The 21,172-nt window shown below is 44.0% G+C and overlaps 1 protein-coding gene across 17 annotated transcripts in view; it reads right to left on the bottom strand.

Moving 5' to 3' along the window:
• The window catches only part of ptprfb (protein tyrosine phosphatase receptor type Fb), a 385,507-nt gene that overhangs the window by 201,870 nt on the left and 162,465 nt on the right, over nt 1-21,172 (bottom strand). For all 17 annotated transcript variants that reach the window (XM_037531027.1, XM_037531033.1, XM_037531030.1 and 14 more), the window contains exon 4: nt 15,506-15,647. In XM_037531027.1, coding sequence (XP_037386924.1) covers nt 15,506-15,647 — 142 coding nt within the window. The remainder of the gene's footprint in view (nt 1-15,505; nt 15,648-21,172) is intronic.

Here is a 21,172-nt window from a genome sequence, read left to right as displayed (position 1 = left end):
GACGTCCGTTCCCCCTCCCATGGCGTCAGAAATCGGCTCTGGGGGGAACGGCGGACTTGGATGTGCGTCGCAGCGAGTACACCGCAGGGTTGTTAACTGTTCTGAATGAATACTGGGAGAGGGTCAACCAAACTATCACAAACCCTCCCAAGGTCCCAACCCATGCTTTTAAGCCGGGCGATCAGGTATTGGTCAAGAAATTTGAGAGAAAGGGTTTTTCAGACTCCCCTTTCTCTGAACCCACTACTGTACTCGCTGTCACATGCACGGGGGTATTAACTGATCTTTTTCCACAGTGGATTCATGCCTCCAGATGTCAGTCAGCCCCGCAGTGATGTATATACATGTTAGACGTCTAACTATTTTTGTTTCCTATCTCTAACCTGTCCTGTGTTACAGAAGTATGTTGCAGCTAATATTAATATTGTGCCTGGTGGAACGTGCTGGCGGATCCCCCATGGATAACGTTTTCTGGCAGTATGCTAACTGGACTGCCAAGCAGTACACCAATGACTCCTGCTACGTGTGTCACCTGATGCCCTCCAGTGTGAACAAGCACTCCATGGTCACGGCCCCTCAGGATCTCTCTGCTACTCTGCAGGCTGTAGCACACACCTGTCTGTCTCCTGACTGTTTGAATGTTACTCATTATGATTACCCTCACATTAATTATTCTCTTTCTTTATCACAGGATTTTTGTTCTAAAACTCGCAACACTACAGATCTTGCTACATGTTTGCAGTACATTCTTAAATATGTCCTTACTAACTCCTTACTAACTCCTTATTAACTACTTACTCCTTATTTTGCCATGGCTGTCCCCATTATCTGTATGGTTTTGCTGTTGTTGTGTTTGGGTCCTTGTTTTTCCAGATGCCTCATGGAAAGGGTCTACGCGCTGGCCTCTGCGATGCGACCCCCGCGGCCCGTATACCAGCCTCTCATCTCCAGCACCAACCATATGTATGTGTGTTCTCACGCACCACTGTGACTCGCCCTGTTATGCCTCACCAGTTGGTGAGGCATAAAAGAGGGGAATGAAAGGGTTAACTCTGCTCTAACTCTGCTCTAAGCAGACTTTGCAGCAAGCATAGCTACTGTCCTTGGCAGTTTTGCACAAACAACTTGCTCCTCTTATCGGGACAACATTCTGTCCAGAACCATTTGTTCTCTTTCGTAGGTAAGATTATCGTACACAGAGCAGAAGCCCCCCTCCTTTGGGCAGTTCCGGTGGTCCGTGAGTGTCAGCTTAGCATTTCATGACTGTTAGACAACTTATTTGGGTCCACCCTGTTTGCTTGTACGCAACAGGGCAGGACGTGTTTGTATAAAAGAAGGAGTGCCCTTCTTTCTTTGTGCAGAAGACTTAATAAACTCTTTGATTGATTAAGAGAGTCGTTCTGTCTTCCTGCACCGAGCGCTCCCGCTGCAACTGAGGCTTTCCACAGGACAGGTGATCCACTCTCTGGTTCCTCTTCATGAACGGACCAAAAACGGCCGGTCCTTTCAACAGCTCTCTCTCTCTCTCCTCTATATACAGCTCTCTCTCTCTCTCCTCTATATACAGCTCTCTCTCTCTCTCTCCTCTATATACAGCTCTCTCTCTCTCTCTCCTCTATATACAGCTCTCTCTCTCTCCTCTATATACAGCTCTCTCTCTCTCCTCTATATACAGCTCTCTCTCTCTCCTCTATATACAGCTTTCTCTCTCCCTCCTCTATATACAGCTCTCTCTCTCTCCTCTATATACAGCTCTCTCTCTCTCTCCTCTATATACAGCTTTCTCTCTCTCCTCTATATACAGCTCTCTCTCTCTCTCCTCTATATACAGCTTTCTCTCTCTCCTCTATATACAGCTCTCTCTCTCTCCTCTATATACAGCTCTCTCTCTCTCTCTCCTCTATATACAGCTCTCTCTCTCTCCTCTATATACAGCTCTCTCTCTCTCTCCTCTATATACAGCTCTCTCTCTCTCCCTCCTCTATATATATATACAGCTCTCTCTCTCTCTCCTCTATATACAGCTCTCTCTCTCTCCTCTATATACAGCTCTCTCTCTCTCTCCTCTATATACAGCTCTCTCTCTTACCTCTTTATACTGCTATCTCTCTCACTTCTATATATACCTCCCTCTCTCACTCATCTGCCCTCCGCTTTTTTTCACCTTCCCTCTCTCTTCTCTTTCTTCCTGATTCTCTCTACCTTTTCTCTCTCTCTGAACTATGCATACACCTCTCTTTCTGTTTTTTCTCTCTCTCTGTCTCTCACCTGCCCTCCACCTTCCTCAGTCTTCAGTATGATCTACAGTCCTGCCACAGGCGTGTGGCCTTTATTTATGCCGGTGCACCGCTTTGTACATAGCATCACATGTGACCCATTACCGCCTCTGAAGGGTGGGCCGCTAAATCTGCTCCGACACCAGAAAACCCAGTCACCTTGAGCGCTTACAATTGTGTAAAAATCACAAGGTCCACCAGCCGCTACAACTCAATCACATTCAGACAAGCCCAGGGCTCCACTGAAGGAACCGGTACAGTACCGTACGGAGCTCAGCGCCTACGTACCGTTTCTTTTCTCAGAGCCATTAAAGGGCCCATATCTTACACTTCTGCTCTTCTGCTTCATTTTCCCACTCCTGACATTTGTGTTGCGTTAAATACAGTCAGAATTAATTTTTAAATCTTTATCCCTTACACTTAAACAGACCATGCCTTTAAGATTTGTATATGTAAATGAGCTCTGTTCTGATTGGCTGCTGTGTTTTCCTGCTCATTCACAAAGCAGTTCGTGTTGAAACAGCCCATATAAATGAACGCACGAATGGGCGGAGTTACACGGCTGCAGGCCGTAAAGGTGAATATATGAAAATATGCTTGTGATTTTTTTTTTGACATCACAAAAACTATTAATTCAGAATGGACTGTTTCTTCAGGTTACAACCGACATTGACTGACCAATCGTTTCACTTTTTTGCATAATTTAATGGTTGAGATGTAAACAGAGGGATTCAGAGTGGGTTTGGTGTGAAATGGTTCAGACGTCTTTACAGTGGTGATGATGGGAACCAGGGGTCGCCATGACTACAACACAGATATAGACATTTTATTCACTATCCAGAACCACCAGAGAACCTACACGAGTAATTATTCGCTCTTACACCTGCATATGCACCATGAATATACTGAAAAAGTACATTATAGGCCAAAATATCCCCAAAACTATACTAAACCAGCGTCTCAGTCATCAGGCTGCGAATTCCTAACCATTTTCTGTAGGAACTTTCTGAGAGGGAGCTTTTAGAGGTGGACGTCTGGTTCCCATCACCACCATTATGTACAATTCTGACTCTAGAATCTCTAAAACCAGTCAAACCAGTATGAATGACTCTGTTTACATCTTAACCATTTAATTATTGCAGATTTGTAAACAGTGGAATCGAGGAATAGAGGAAACACAGAGTGGTTAAGCAGTTTAAATGGTTCCCACTTGTTGCTAGATTCTGTAGTGGTTTCTCTGGTGTTGCTGGCTGGTTGCTAGTTGGCTGCTATGGTGTTGGTACGGTATCCCAGCGGGTTGCTATGGTGTTCCTATGTGGTTGCTAGGTGGTTGCTACAAGGAAGGTGCCGAAACCTCCGTAAATTCCATTGCTACACAGAAACCGTGCATCCGATCAAAAAGCTGTATACAAGCCAGAATCTGGCAGAAAAATAGGAATAAATAAAAGAGAAGAAGAATAAGATAAAACAAAGAACAATACAGTTGTGCATTGCTTTGTTACCATAATCAAACAGGTCTATATGCCAAAATGACCTGGAAAGACGTCTGGTTCCATTGACTTACATTGAAAGTAAAGTAGGTTTTTTCCTTCTCCTGTAAAGTTACCATGTCGGAGATTTGGAGGTTTTCTTCCGACGACAGTTTTGCACTGGGGGGGGCGGCTAGTGAGAATATAGAGCACAACAGAGAAAAACAGGGTATTTGTGAGCTGTTTCTGCTTAATTGTTGTAGATGGAGGCTGCTTTAATGTGTCTCTATAAAGGTTGGAGAGGAGGGTGGAACATGGCAGCTTTCCTTAATTAAATCCCTCTCGCCTCGTTGCATGTGACCGGTCTAACTTACTCTCTCAGACAGCGAGACCGAACAACGCAAAGATCAAACAAACCCGCCTCTGTGCCGAGGCAGCCGGTATTAAGACTAAAAGAGCAGAAAGACGCGCTAATCAAACAGCAAAGCAAAGGCAAAGCCCAGCGTCACTCCTATCACCGGCGGAGCGGCGGGTCGACAGATGAACACAGCACTTCAAAGTGAACAGAACTGAGCTTCCCCCTGTGATCTAATAACATTTAGGGGTGGGCGATATGATCAGATGATCTCATGACATCGTGAAACTCTATCTGAGGATGTGATGGGTGTGGTCAGTACTTCTACAACACTAAACAACTGCACGAATCATATAAAAGACATATTTAGGCCAATTATAGAGAACCTTCAAACCAACAAAGGCCTGTTTTTTACCAGAGGTGGGCGATATGACGATATATATCATCATCACAATACAAGGATACTGCGTGTGTCGTCAATACACTGAATATTAAATCCTACAAAGATCGCATAAAGACAGATTTAGACCAATTAGCCTGCAAACAACAACCAGTGCAGTCATCTTTATACATATCGCTGCTGTCGGAAGAAAACCTCGTATCTCCAAAACGGAAAAAACATACCTTAATTTTAATGTAAGTCAATGGAACCAGACGTCTTTCCAAGTCATTTTGAGGCGTTTATTTTGGTCCATTCATAATAAAATTTACACACAATGTAAAGAGTAATAGGTATATTCAAATCATGTCAAAAACAGAAAAAACGACAAAAATGGAGATTCAAGGTTTTGTTCTGACAACAGCGATATATTATATATATATATACATATATACATACATACATGTATATATAACACTTGTTTAGTTAATTTTCAGCCTTAATTTTAAGTAACAACAAAGTAAAACAAATACAAAATATATACAAAATATAAAATGCAACGTGCTGTAATTGGTTAATGTTAAAATCAGTAAATAAACAGTATCTGTGTATGTTCTCCTTACAGGATGTGTTCACTTATTCACACTCAAGTCAACAAAACAGTGAAATTAGACCAGGGATGCCAAAACTTCTGCATATGACTGACGGCTGTAGGTCATTTTCTGATGAGTGAAGCTCAAACTGTTTACGTGTTAAATATGAAAAATAAAAAGGCACCTCCATTCTTACTCGACCTTCTCCCAAGCGCTTAGAAAACCAGCAAGGTGTGGAATTTGACCAGAAATTCACCAACTTCCTTCCTTTCCAAAATTTCCTTTTTCCTTCCTGCTGCTTACTGGAAGCGTGGAGTCCCACAGGACTGCCGTTGGTATTCTTTCAGATTTCTCTACAGCAAAATTAGGAACACTGACTGAAACCGTTTCAAAGGAAGTCTAAGTCAAACGAGTCAAAGCCAGAATTCCCACAGAGCATCAGGCTGACTGCTTCACCGCTTTCCCACCTTATCGGCCGGCGTCAGAGTTACACAATCCCGAGGGCGTCTCAGGGCGCTCGCGTGGAGATGCTGGCAGGTGTGATCTGCTTCCATTAGCACATTCAGAGAACACGACTAGCGGGGAACCTCAAAAACAACAGAGTGGCGGCTCAGAGTGAGGCAGCACGACGCATCACTCGTTCATCTGCATCACGCTATCGGCCTTTATATTGCTGATATTGTAAAAGGCCCTTATACACAAACAAGCTTCTGACCAATCACAGCACCAGAGGGCTTTCTGTGGCTGATTCTGTGAAGCATGTAATCCAGAATAAAGTCAGAACAGATCTACACTACGACCACAAGTCCGCGGACACCAGCTCCTCCGGCGTTCCTTCTGAAATCAAGGGTATTAAAAGCACAGAGCCCAGCTGGGGGCACTGCGTTTAAATAAAAAAAATGTGTGGCCACGACTTAGTAAGGCATGGGAATGACTTAGGTAAGACGTGGATCAAGACTTAGTAAGGCTTGGGAACGAGATAATTAAGACATGGTCAGAACTTAGTAAGGCTTGGGAACGAGATAAGACATGGTCACGGCTTAGTAAGGCATGGGAACGAGATAGGACATGGTCACGACTTAGTAAGGCATGGGAATGACATATGTAAGACATGGATCAAGACTTAGTAAGGCAAGGGAACGAGATAATTAAGACGTGGTCAGAACTTAGTAAGGCTTGGGAACGAGATAAGACATGGTCACGGCTTAATAAGGCTTGGGAACGAGATAGGACATGGTCACGACTTAGTAAGGCTTGGGAACGAGATAAGACATGGTCACGGCTTAGTAAGGCATGGGAACGAGATAGGACATGGTCACGACTTAGTAAGGCATGGGAATGACATATGTAAGACATGGATCAAGACTTAGTAAGGCAAGGGAACGAGATAATTAAGACGTGGTCAGAACTTAGTAAGGCTTGGGAACGAGATAAGACATGGTCACGGCTTAGTAAGGCATGGGAACGAGATAAGACATGGTCACGACTTAGTAAGGCTCGGGAACGAGATAATTGAGACATGGCCACAATTTAGTAGGGCGTAGGAGTGAGATCATGATCAAGCTGTAGTCAAGGCCTAATTATCTCATTCCCACATGCTAGGATCTCATTCCCATGCCTTACTAAGTGGTGGCCAAGACTAAATTATTTCATACCCATGTCTTACTAAGTTGGGGTCATGACTTACTAAAGTGTCGGAATGAGATCCTAATGTGTGGTCACAACTTAATAAGGTGTGGGAATGAGATAATGAAGTTGTGGCCCAGCACAGTAAGGCATGGGAATGAGATAATTGATCTTCCTAAGTCATGGCCACGCAATATTTTTATTTGTACAGGACGACACCAGCAGGGCTCTACTCTTCTGGAAAAGGCTTTACACTAGATGTTGAACATTGCTGCGAGGATCTGATTGAGCATTAGTGAGGTCAGGTACTGATGTTGGATGGTCAGTTCTGGATCACTCTGCATCAACTCATCCCCAAGCTATTGGATGGAGCTCCAACACTCCAGAGAACGCAGTTCTGCTGCTCCACAGTCCAATGCTGAGGGGCTTTAAACCCCTCTAGCCCACACTGGGCGTCAAGCGTGGTGAGCTTAGGCTGACCATGCTCCAAAATGTCCCATCCTATTGGTCAATGCTTTTCTACAGAGATAATACAGTGCCAGCACATTAAAGGCTGCCTGGCAGGTTCATCCTCACTGCTGAGGGTCTTAACAGAAAATGATTTTCTAGCACAGAACATAATGAAACACTGTCCAGAAGTCAGGGACCACCCTTCATTTGATTCCAGTCAAAACGGTCATTAAGAACAAGTTTTACGAATATCTAATCTTCTCAGAAGTATCTCCTGAAAAATGAACCATGGCCTCTGATTCTGTGAAGCAAAGAAGATCTCATTCACGTCAATTCCAGGGATCTGAGTGTCTCAGTGAGCCGGACGCTGCAGACCATCTTTCTTCTGTTACAAATCTGTAATATTTGGGCTGTAATATTTCTCCAAAGTCCTTGAAGCTTGAAGCGCTGGATGCGGCTCCAGACAGCAGGTGAGCGATTCCAGCCGGCCATATTGCGCGAGACCTTGGGAGAAGCTCCTCTCGACAGCCGCAGTTTGTAACTGTCAAACGGCTTATGATCTACGGCGTTGGGCTGCGAGCCAGCAGACGGTGGGAGGCTGCTGACTGGAGCTGAGGAGGCAGTTAGAGACCACACCTGTAGGTGGGGCGCTTTATGTCGCGTTTCCCACGTCAGACTCCGCGTTTACAGCGTAAAAACGAGTTCAGGCTCGACGCCGGAATGAACGCAAGCTTCCTGTGGAAGCGTTTATAGTTCATCCACCAGCATGGTGCTCGTTTTCACTGTGTGAGTCTCGTCACTGCTGTTTCAATTAAAATGTACTTTTCCCTGCACTGAATTAATTACAGCCACATTATTTTACTCCTACGTGTCACGCATCCAGAGAACTCCCATCCAGACTCCAATTCCCAGGATTCTGAGCACGATCATGTGACTTCAGCAAAGTCCACCGATCAAAAATATCCAGCCAACAGCATCTTGTGACCACAGATGAAAGTGTGGAGGGTGACCAACACAATTCTATGCTGACAAACATGAGCTGCTCTCTCCGACTTACATCTGCAAGGTGGACCGACAAGCTAACAGAGTGGCCAGTGAGTGTGTTTAAAAACTCCAGCAGCACTGCTGTGTCTGATCCACTCACACCAGCACAAGACACCACCACCACGTCAGTATTACTGCAGAGCTGAGAATGATCCACACCCCAAATAGCACCTGCTCTGTGAGGGTCCATGGGGGTCCTGACCACTGAAGAACAGGGTAACAGTGTATCAGAGAAACAGATGGACTACAGTCTGTAACTGTAGAACTACAGAGTGCAGCTATACAGTAAGTGGAGCTGATAAAGTGGACAGTGAGCGCAGAAACGAGGAGGTGGTCATGATGTTACGCTGATCGGTGCTTTTATTATCTGCAACTTCTACCCTGCGCTGCCCGTTGAGGGTCACCGTGTGACGCAGTGAGATTCCAGCAGTGTTTATGAAGGGTGGGCACTGACCTCACTCGCCCGCCTCCAGAAGTATTTATGACTTGTATTATGTAGCACTCATTTTTGCCTCCTTGCCAGCCAAGGACTGTAACGCAGGCCAAACATACGGGGCTCTCTGTGGAAAACGCTGACTCTATAATTTGTTTTACTGACATTGAGCAGCCGCTGAAATCTCCCAGATTACTCTCCACACTACATGTAATGCGTATCAATTATGCCACTGGGCCGCGTAGCGCTCTGACAGGCAGGCCATTCAGCTGAGGGGGAAACAGCCACGAACGCTCTGTGAGAGAAGAAAGAGCAGGAATAACACGTGTGTTCAGGAAAACAGCACAAATCAATCACTCATGCACACCCAGGGCATTGTGGGTAGTCATCTATGAAAAGGAGGGTTTATCTGCCTGTCCAGGTGATCCCTCACCGGCCGCCGCCATCCATCACAGTCGGCCGCAGCAGACGTCCTAATTATATGTGACTGACTCTTATTGTCCAGTTACTTTCCAGCTTGCGTCGTCATATTTCTTTCCTCCTTATATTTATGTAGTTATATTGTTCGTATGTTTTTTTTAAACCTATTAAAATCACAGCCTTATTATTCACTAACTGCAGGAGCTTCAATGCAAACTGGCTGGGCTATTCTTAGTCTATAGAAGTGTGTAATAAAACTTTAAGGGGTTCAATTTCTATTCGCGTGCTCTTGAATCTCAACCTATGCCACATGTAGAATGTATATAAAAAGGTTCTACATAAATCACAGCTATTATTATTATTATTATTCGTCTAGTTTTAGCATTGTTATTGTTATCATTATATTATTAGAGATTCCAAATCCAGATTTTCCATGTACTTGTTATAAACAATGAGGCTCTACACACATAATTTTCTTCGCTATCGTTATTGTTGTAATTATTTTTTACCATTCAAAATTGACACAATTTGATAGCTTTATATTTCTATATAAATAAAATGTTATTAATGAAATGATTATGATAATGGATTATATTGGCTATCATATGTTGTTATAATATCATAATAATACACACACACACACACACACACACACACACACATTCGAAGTCGTTTATCCTACTGGGTATAATAATAAAAATAATTATTATTATTATATAGAAGTTTATATTAGAAGTCTTTTTAATGGGTGCATGCATTTGTTTAATGTCTTTAAAAATGCATTATTATTATTATTATTATTATTATTATTAGTACTAGACGTGCCAAAATCAACATGCATTCCACCACATAGCAGCCAATCCACCACTATGAGAGAAGATGAGCTGCCTTTGGATCTCTAGTCATTAGATATCGTTCCACCAGGACAGAGGAAGTCGTCCCGCCGTCACTTGGCGCCCCTTAGGAGGAGGTTTTTCCACAGAAGAAGAGACTGAGGTGTGGAGGACGAAGATAAGAGGGAAGGTAGAATGTGCCATCAAAGACATTTTCACAGCGAAAAGAAGCTCCCGTCTCCGTCTCTGCTCCTGTACGTCAGCGCTGGCGGGGGGTTAAACAGCAGCTTCTACACTAACACTCAGGCTGAGGCTGGAGATCCATCTTCATCTGCTGCCGCTCATCAAAGGCTAACTCAGTCCAGCACGGGCGGCAGCGGGCAGCACAGAACTACATTAGAAGAACGTCGGAGAAGAATCGCTCCCTTCTGTCCTTCAGAGTCACAGATACAGTCAAAACTGCAGCCAACAAAACTGATCAGTCAGCGACGATGATGTCAACAACATAGTGAGTCAAATTAAAAATACTTCAAGCATAAAGTGAACCTTGACCTCTACAATGATCCACACAGCCGCTCTGACAGACTGTAGTACACCACAGGAAGCGTAGGGGGCGATACGGCTTCTACTGTTTCATTTAAAAAGCTCTATAATGTTCATATGATCCACACAGTCGCTCTGACAGACTGTAATACACTACAGGAAGCGTAGGGGGCGATACGGCTTCTACTGTTTCATTTAAAAAGCTCTATAATGTTCATATGATCCACACAGTCGCTCTGACAGACTGTAATACACTACAGGAAGCGTAGGGGGCGATACGGCTTCTACTGTTTCATTTAAAAAGCTCTATAATGTTCATATGATCCACACAGTCGCTCTGACAGACTGTAATACACTACAGGAAGCGTAGGGGGCGATACGGCTTCTACTGTTTCATTTAAAAAGCTCTATAATGTTCATATGATCCACACAGTCGCTCTGACAGACTGTAGTACACTACAGGAAGCGTAGGGGGCGATACGGCTTCTACTGTTTCATTTAAAAAGCTCTATAATGTTCATATGATCCACACAGTCGCTCTGACAGACTGTAATACACTACAGGAAGCGTAGGGGGCGATACGGCTTCTACTGTTTCATTTAAAAAGCTCTATAATGTTCATATGATCCACACAGTCGCTCTGACCGACTGTAATACACTACAGGAAGCGTAGGGGGCGATACGGCTTCTACTGTTTCATTTAAAAAGCTCTATAATGTTCATATGATCCACACAGTCGCTCTGACAGACTGTAATACACTACAGGAAGCGTAGGGGGCGATACGGCTTCTACTGTTTCATTTAAAAAGCTCTATAATGTTCATATGATCCACACAGACGCTCTGACAGACTGTAATACACTACAGGAAGCGTAGGGGGCGATACGGCTTCTACTGTTTCATTTAAAAAGCTCTATAATGTTCATATGATCCACACAGTCGCTCTGACAGACTGTAATACACTACAGGAAGCGTAGGGGGCGATACGGCTTCTACCGTTTCATTTAAAAAGCTCTATAATGTTCATATGATCCACACAGTCACTCTGACAGACTGTAATACACTACAGGAAGCGTAGGGGGCGATACGGCTTCTACTGTTTCATTTAAAAAGCTCTATAATGTTCATATGATCCACACAGTCGCTCTGACAGACTGTAATACATTACAGGAAGCGTAGGGGGCGATACGGCTTCTACTGTTTCATTTAAAAAGCTTCTGCTCGGTCCTGTATGCTGTTATAATGAGATGGAAGCTGAGCAGAATTGAATCGAGCCGCTGTGAGGTCAGAGATTCACCCCCTGCTGGTCTGGGCAGTTCACTCAGTGCCTGCTCATGTTCTTCTTCCCCATGACGGGTTTGCAGGGAAGTGAAAGCCTGAGGGCAGCTGAGCGTGAATCAGAGCGGCGGCCGTGGCTCGGGCCTGTCTCTGACGCCACCTCTGACTAAAGGAACCACACAAAGACATCATTACGCTCTCCTTTTCCCCAGAAACTGCCATCAGCTTCAGCTGCCACCGCAGCGCTGATGCTGACACTGATTCGGCGGTAATAAGATTTGAAGAACCTTTTACGGAGCAGACGCAGTGACTCAGACTCAGAGTCGCAGCCAGGTTCTCCGAAAACTGGATTTCTGAAACAGGTTTAGCGCTCAAACACAGCCGCACAGCCACTGACAGACGGTGACTTAAGTGGCTTTTCCTCTCCCTGACATTCAACCTACTCTTAGAAAGACGGTTCTTTAGTAAAGTAAACGGTTCTAAATGGAGCCATGAACACTCAAAGACCCCTTTGATGATTAAAGGTTTCCTGCATGGTGAAGTGGTTCCTCAGATGTGCTGTAGATGGCTCGACGCAGAACCTTTAAGGAAAAAAGGCTCTATTGTTACAAGCTTGACATCACAACAACAGACGGACCCTTTTTGGGGCTAAATTGGACTCTTTTTCTAAAAGGTTCTAGCCTCCTGTCACTCACTACACTCTCTATAGAACCATGAACACTCCAAGAACCCTCTGATGATTAAAGGGATCTTTGCCTGGGGAAATGGTTCTCCAGAATGCTTGAGAATGTGTGAGAACCTTTTTGAGAAGGGTTCTAAAAAGGGTTCTTCTACCGTTATGATGTCGAGCTTGTTAGAATAGAAGAACCCTTTTTAAGTGATACTTTTTAAATGCCGCAAACGGGGAAATTCCACCTCCGCATTTAACCCATCCGTGAAGTGAAACACCACATACACACTAGTGAGCACACACACACACACACTAGGTGCGGTGAGCACACTTGCCTGGAGCGGTGGGCAGCCCTATCCATGGTGCCCAGGGAGCAGTTGGGGGTCAGGTGTCTTGCTCAAGGACAACCTTCCGGTCACGGGGCCAGTTCCCCAACCTCCAGCCCAAAAGATGGTTCTCCAAGGGTTCTTTAGTCAAAGTCAATTTAAAATAAAATCAACCGTTCGGGTTTTTTCTTCGTTTCAACGTTGTTTGTACATCCAAGAGAAATTGTGTGTTGAATTTTAGTCATATTAATTTTTCAAGCAGTCGCATTAAAAATGTCTATATCTGTGTTGTAGTCATGGCGACCCCTGGTTCCCATCACCACCACTGTAAAGACATCTGAACCATTTCACACCAAACCCTCTGAATCTCTCTGTTTACATCACAAACACTGGATTATGCAGAAAAAAATCTGAAATTCTCCTTTAAATAATGCAAACACTGTAGCTTTAGGGGCGGAGCTACCCGGGATTCCTTCTTATTTGTCTTATTATGCATAAAATACATATATAAAAACACATAATTGGGCACAAAAATGCATAGAAATGTGCAGGTTTCGCTTCCTTCTGCGCACAAAAGAAGCATGAGAATTTAATTTTATGCATCATCATCATCACACAAACTGCTGAGTTAATAGCGTAACCATGACAACGCTACCTTCTACTGAAATATAAGGTCTGCTACAATAAACTAGAAAAAGCCTGAAAGCAGCACCGCCTCCCTGCCCGGCAGCCCCGACCCACGTCTCTCGCCTGAGCCTCCATCACTGAGACCTCAAAAAAAAAAAAAATTAAGCTGGACATTGCCTCAACCCTCAAAGAGGAGGAAAAGGACGTGCTTTAGTGAGTCGTTAAGAGTACATGATCATCAATCAACCTCTCCTTTGTGCCGGTGTTTGTGCCGTGTCGCTGGAGCGAACGTGATGTATTGCTGGGCCACAAACAATGGGCTATAAATAGAGTTCATTCTCCATCCGGCGGCATCCTGGGGGCGTCCAGCTCATCCACCTCCACAGCGGACTACCAGCTCAGACGACACTCGGCTTTCCGAAAAGCCCTTCTTCATTCCCCTCCAAAAAAAATCGTTATTTTAAAGCTGTAGAAAAAAAACGATGCTATGACCCGACATAAGATAAGATAATCCTTTATTAGTCCCACAGCGGGGAAGGTCTCAGTATTCTCAGTATAGCCCCAGTATCAGTACTCTCATATTTCTCAGTATAGCCAGTATACCTGCGTATATATACTATATAGAGGTCTAATATATATAGATAAAGGTCATTTTACCCAGTCGTTCCATTGGCAGATAAAATCGCTTATTTATTTAAGCATTATTTCTCGAAACGAGCCAAATTATCCACCAATGCATTGATACATCACTGGGCACGTTTACATCAGTTTGCAACAGATGCAGCGAACATATACAGTCGCGTGCAAAAGTTTTGGCGCCCCTGTCAAATTCACCTGCGTTATTGCTTTTCTAAGCGAAGATGTTGGGGGAGGAGCCTATCCCAGCAGTCTTCGGGCGAAAGGCAGGATACACCCTGGACAGGTCGCCAGTCCATCGCAGGGCAGACAGACAGACACATACAGGCACTCACACACAGGGGCAATGTAGCATGTCCAATTGGCCTGACTGCATGTCTTTGGACTGTGGGAGGAAACCGGAGAACCCTGAGGAAACCCACGCAGACACGGGGAGAACATGCAAACTCCACACAGAGAGGACCCCAGTTACCCGGCCGGGGAATCGAACCCAGGCCCTCCTCGCTGTGAGGCGACAGCGCTGCCCACCACGCCACCGTGCCGCCCAGCACCTATTATTATTTTTATTATCAAACGCAGCAAATAAATAGTTGTTGCGCAATAAACTTTGCCACATTTAGAGGATGTGTTCATTCATATTCTCGTTTGAAAGGCCGCATGGCATGTCACTTGACCAGAGGTGTTCAAACTTTTGCATATGACTGTATACAGAAAGGCAAATTTTAAGATTTATACTTTCCAGTATATCATGTTTATGCAGGGTACACGACCCGAACGTGGCAGTGAACATAATCACTTTCAGTTCACTACTTCAGCAAGAACCGTGTTGACGTATGAAGTTTTATTCAGGCGCAAAGCACATTTTTCCAACGTGTCCCGACTAAAATGATTTCTTCGTTAGACGTTGTCTAATTTTGAGCTAATTGGCCGTCATCTGCTCCCATGCTGGAGTCGAAAATAAGATTACAGAGGATTACGCCGGGGGTGTTTGTGTAATACCAAACACATGCTCACGGGGTGGGTCGCTCACTGGCTACAGCGAACCCATCCTGATGTCTGAGGGCCAGAGGGAACCGCATTCACTTGACCCGTATGTAATTCTTTGATTAATCTCGTTCTCACGTGGGCTTCATGCTACGTGGCTGTTTATGTGTTGAGTCATTCGCGTTAGCGTACGGCTATAATCAGAAACAGAGCACAACAGCCTGCAGCTGCATCAGGCCAGCATGCAGATGATATCATCATCTCCCCACCAGGCCATTACAGCCAATCCACTGCTAAGCGGTCAGAATCAATCCTCTCTGCTGCCACACTGCGCTATCTCCGAATCTCTGCAGCTGCGAGACCTTCAGCGGTGCTTCAGTGCTCTTGAACGACCTTGAAACGCTGTTACGGTTCACAGTGGTGAGGAATCTTCAGCGAATCTCCTCTAAAAGCCACTTTCAGTCTCTGTTACTTAATTTCACACCTTACAGTAGAACCTAATGAGACGTGATGCAGAGTGAAGCTCTGAGCGGCGGTCAGCAGCTCGTTAGCACTGCACTGTACCTTCCAGCACGGTCAGTTTGGCACTGGTGTTGATTTCGCCGGCGCTGTTGGTGGCCGTGCACTCATATATGGCCTCGTCGCGGTGAGTGCGCAGCGGCTGGATGCGCAGGACAGAGCCTGAGCCATCATCAAACTCAATCACCTGAGAGAGAGCGAGAGAGAGAGAAAGGGAGAGAGAGAGAGAGAGAGAGAGAGAGAGAGAGGGAGAGAGAGAGAGAGAGGGAGAGAGAGGGAGAGAGGGAGAGAGGGAGAGAGGGAGAGAGAGAGAGAGAGAGAGAGAGAGAGAGAGAGAGGGAGAAAGGGAGAGAGAGAGAGAGAGAGAGAGAGAGTGAGAGAGAGAGAGAGAAAGGGAGAGAGAGAGAGATAGAGAGAGAGAGAGAGAGAGCGAGAGAGAGGGAGAGAGGGAGACAGAGAGAGAGAGAGAGAGAGAGAGAGAGAGAGAGAAAGGGAGAGAGAGAGAGAGAGAGAGAGAGAGGGAGAGAGGGAGGGAGAGAGGGAGAGAGAGAGAGAGGGAGAGAGAGAGAGAGAGAGAGAGAGAGAGAGAGGGAGAGAGCGAGAGAGAGAGAGAGGGAGAGAGGGAGAGAGGGAGAGAGAGAGGGAGAGAGAGACAGACAGACAGACAGAGAGAGAGAGAGAGAGACTTTGTTACTTCAACTCTGACACTCCTATAACAGGATATAATAAAGCTTAGTGAACTGAATTGATGAGAGAGAAAGAAAAGAAAGGAAAATATATATATCATATATATATACAGTCAATGAGTGTCTATATCATATCTATATATATATCTCATATATCATGCATCCCCATTTCCAAAAATGTTGGGAAGCTGTGAAAAATGTAAATAAAAACAAAATGCAATGATGTGCAAATCATTTAAACCCTATAATTAATTAAAAATGCGTCAAAGACGACACATCAAATGCTGAAACTGAGAAATTTTATCGTTTTTTGAAAAATATTTGCCCATTTTGAATTTGATGCCAACAACATGTTCCAAAAAGTTGGCATGGGGCAACAAAATGCTGGTAAAATTGTGTAATGCTAAGAAAACACCTGGTGGTTGACTGGCAACAGGTCAGTAACATGGCTGGGTATAAGAGAGCACCTCAGAGAGGCGGAGTCTTTCAGAAGTAAAGAGGAGGAGGGGTTCACCGCTCTGAAAGACTGCACCATCAAATAGTGCATCAAATTAAAGAATAACGTTTACGGAACATGATAACATTAAAAGACTCAGAGAATCTGGAGAAATCTCTGCATGTAAGGGACGAAGCCAAAAACCAGTATTAACTGGCCGTGATCTTTGGGCCCTCAGGCAGCTCTGGATTAAACACAGGTATGATTCTGTAGTGGAAATCACTGCATGGGCTCAGAAACACTTCTGAAAACCACTGTCTGTGAAACAGTTCGTCACTGCATCCACAAATACAAGTTAAAACTCTAAAACACAAAGAAGAAACCAAATACAAATGGAATCCAGAAACGCTGCCACCTTCTCTGGGCCAGAGCTCATTAAAATAGACTGAGGGGAAGTGGAAAAGTGTCCTGTGGTCCAACGAATCAACATATAAAACTCTTTTTGGAAATCATGGACACTGTGTCCACTGGGCTAAAGACCACTCAGCTTGCTATCATAAATATATATATATATATATATATAGTTAAGCCCAGAATATTTGGACAGTGGCACAAGTTTTGCTATTTTAGCTGTTTACCAAAACATATTCAAGATACAGTTGTATAATGAATATGAGCTCAAAGTGCAGACTCTCAGCTTTAATTTGAGGGTATTCACATCCCAGTTGGAGGAAGGGTTTAGGAATTATGGCTCTTTAATATGTAGCTGCCTCTTTTTCAAGGGTCCAAAAGGTAATTGGACAATTATCTCAAAAGCTATTTCGTGGGCTGCATGGGTTATTCCTTCATTAATCCATCATCAATTAGATAAGTAAAAGGTCTGGAGTTGATTCCAGGTGTGGCATTTGCATTTGGAAGCTGTTGCTGTGAACCCACAACATGCGGTCAAAGGAGCTCTCAATGGAAGTGAAGCAGACCATCATTAGGCTGAAAAAAAAGAAGAAATCCATCAGAGAGAGAGCATAAATTTTAGGACTGGCCAAATCAACAGTTTGGTACATTCTGGGGAAAAAAGAGCCACTGGTGAGCTCGGGAAGTCAAAAAGGCCTGGACGTCCACGGAAGACAACAGTGGTGGATGATTGCAGAATCCTTTCCATGGTGAAGAAAAACCCTTCACAACATCCACCCAAGTGAAGAACACCCTCCAGGAAGCACGTGTATCAGTATCTAAGTCTATCATAAAGAGAAGACTCTCTGAGAGCAGATACAGAGGGTTCACCACGAGGCCTCAGAAATAGAAAGGCCAGATTAGACTTTGCCAAAAAACATCTAAAGAAGCCTGGAACTTCTGGAACAGCATTCTTTGGACAGTTGAAACTAAGATCAACCTGTACCAGAATGATGGGAAGAAGAAAGTCTGGAGAAGGCTTGGAACGGCTCATGATCCAAAGGACACCACATCGTCTGTAAAACATAGTGGAGGCAATGTGATGGCATGGGCATGCACGGCTTCCAATGGTCACTAGTGTTTACTGATGATGTGACCGAAGACAGAAGCAGCCGGGTGAACTTTGACGTGTACAGGGATAAACTTTCTGCTCAGATTCAACCAAATGCAGCAAGGTTGATTGGATGTTGCTTCACAGTGCAGATGGACAATGAGCCAAAACTTACTGTGAAACAAGACAAAGACGAAACTTAAGGCAGAAAGACCCACAAACAAGCAACAACCGAAGACGGCTGCAGTAAAGGCCTGGCAAAGCATCACAAAGGAGGAAACCCAGCGTTTGGTGATGTCCATGAGTTCCAGAATTCAGGTGGTCATTGCCTGCAAAGGATTCTCATCAAAGTAGTAAAAATGAACATTTTATTTACGGTGAAGTTAATTTGTCCAGTTACTTTTGAGCCTCTGAAATGAGGAGGCTTTGAAGAAAAATGGTTGCAATTCCTAAACATTTCATAGGATGTTTTTGCGCAACTTCTTGAATTAAACTTAAAATTCTAAACTTAAACTGCATCCCGGTTGCTTCATTTCAAATCCAATGTGGTGGCATGCAGAGCCCAAATCATGAAGATTGTGTCACTGTCCAAATATTTCTGGACCTAACTGTATATATCACACATAGTCTGCTCGAGTGAGAACAGTCCACCAACCAAAAACATGTGACCACTGATGAAGGACTAGAGGATGACCAACACAAACTAGCAGCAGATGAGCTGTCGTCTCTGACCTTACATCTACAAGGTGGACGGAGATGTTAGGGAGTGTCTGAGTGGACAGTGAGTGGACACAGTGTTTAAAAACTCCAGCAGCACTGCTGTGTCTGATCCACTCAGACCAGCGCAACACACACTAACACCACCACCACGTCAGTTTTACTGCAGAGCTGAGAATGATCCACCACCCAAACACTACCTGCTCTGTGAGGGTCCATGGGGGCCCTGACCACTGAAGAACAGGGTAACAGAGTATCAGAGAAACAGATGGACTACAGTCTGTAACTGTAGAACTACAAAGTCCAGCTATACAGTAAGTGGATCAATAGTAAGTCATAATCAATAACCTTATGCCTGATTGGTGTATGTTCCTTTGCAAGCCTCACAAACTGAAGGCGATGGCAACTACTGGGATGGACATCAACCCAAAAGCTCTTCTAACACGGCGTCGGCACAGCGGTGGTGGGATCTGAGAGGCGCGTACGAGATGCCGAGACGGTTCTGGGCAGCGTCTCTATGCGGACAGTAGGAAATGAGGTAGAAGAGGGCCAGCATGAACGGCCCTCTTTCGAAGGTTACTTGTCGAGAGATCCCTCTTGAAGCTGCACTCCCCCCCCACCCCACTGGGAAATAATGGGCCTCCCTGCTGACCCGAACCATCACGTGGTCATCACACACTCGGAACAGGCCTACAGCGCTCGCTCCGGCTAGAGACGGCACGCTGAGGCAGCCGAGGAGGTGTGGAGACTTGGAAATGGAAAAAGCAGTGCAGGAGGACACAGGCCATTACCTGACTGGACTCTGTGTCCTTCATTTCCTCTAGACTAGAATGTATTACATCAGCACTGTTATTGTCGGAAGTGACCCGAAAGACAAAACTGTGTTCATGTAACACATTTTATTCACCGGGAAAACACTTCATTCAGTGGAGCAATGGGCATTGCCACATTTTCTAAATGGACAGTACCCAAACATCCCGAGGAGAGAATTTTCTACATTCTTACACATAAAAACACAGAAACTCAGAAGATTTAGCATCTCTTTATTGCGTACAGCTGGCATAAGCGTCTGACGGTTGGGCTGATTTACTGGTTTACCTTTGTGTTTCAGTTTGATTGAGTGATTTATTCTTTCTTTTTGAGGCTGATTTATTTATTTATTCTTTCTTTTTGGGCTAATTCAGTGATTTATCTTCGTGTTTCAGGCAATGTAGTAATTTATCATTTCTATTTGGGCTAATTCAGCATTTTTGGCCAATTTAGTGTGCTTTATCCTTTTTTGGGTAATTTAGTGATCTATCTGTGTATTTTAAGCCAAATTAAATGCATCTTTTCTTTTTATGCAGATTTTGTGACTTGTCTTCGCATTTTAGGCTGATTTAGTGATCTATTTTTGAGTTTTAGGCTGATTTAGTGATTTATCTTTGAGTTTTAGGCTGATTTTGTGATTTATCTTGGTTTTTAGTCTGACTTAGTGATCTATCTTTGCTTTTTAGGCTGATTTAGTGATCTATCTTTCCATTTTAGTCTGACTTAGTGATCTATCTTTGCTTTTTAGGCTGATTTAGTGATCTATCTTTCCATTTTAGGCTGATTTAGTGATCTAGCTTTGCTTTTTAGTCTGACTTAGTGATCTATCTTTGCTTTTTAGGCTGACTTAGTGATCTATCTTTGCGTTTTAGGCTGATTTAGTGATCCATCTTTCCGTTTTAGGCTGATTTAGTGATCTAGCTTTGCGTTTTAGGCTGATTTAGTGATCTATCTTTGCGTTTTAGGCTGATTTAGTGATCTATCTTTGCGTTTTAGGTTGATTTAGTGATCTATCTTTGCCTTTTAGGCTGATTTAGTGATCTAGCTTTGCGTTTTAGGCTGATTTAGTGATCCATCTTTCCATTTTAGGCTGATTTAGTGATCTAGCTTTGCTTTTTAGGCTGATTTAGTGATCCATCTTTCCATTTTAGGCTGATTTAGTGATCTAGCTTTGCTTTTTAGTCTGACTTAGTGATCTATCTTTGCTTTTTAGGCTGACTTTGTGATCTATCTTTGCGTTTTAGGCTGATTTAGTGATCCATCTTTCCGTTTTAGGCTGATTTAGTGATCTAGCTTTGCGTTTTAGGCTGATTTAGTGACCTATCTTTGCGTTTTAGGCTGATTTAGTGATCCATCTTTGCGTTTTAGGCTGATTTAGTGATCTATCTTTGCGTTTTAGGCTGATTTAGTGATCTATCTTTGCCTTTTAGGCTGATTTAGTGATCTAGCTTTGCGTTTTAGGCTGATTTAGTGACCTATCTTTGCGTTTTAGGCTGATTTAGTGATCTATCTTTGCCTTTTAGGCTGACTTAGTGACCTATCTTTGCGTTTTAGGCTGATTT

The sequence above is a fragment of the Pygocentrus nattereri genome, chromosome 19 (genome assembly GCF_015220715.1).
Source record: "Pygocentrus nattereri isolate fPygNat1 chromosome 19, fPygNat1.pri, whole genome shotgun sequence".
In the NCBI taxonomy this organism is placed as follows: Eukaryota; Metazoa; Chordata; class Actinopteri; order Characiformes; family Serrasalmidae; genus Pygocentrus; species Pygocentrus nattereri.
This window is presented reverse-complemented; position numbering and strand designations above follow the sequence as displayed.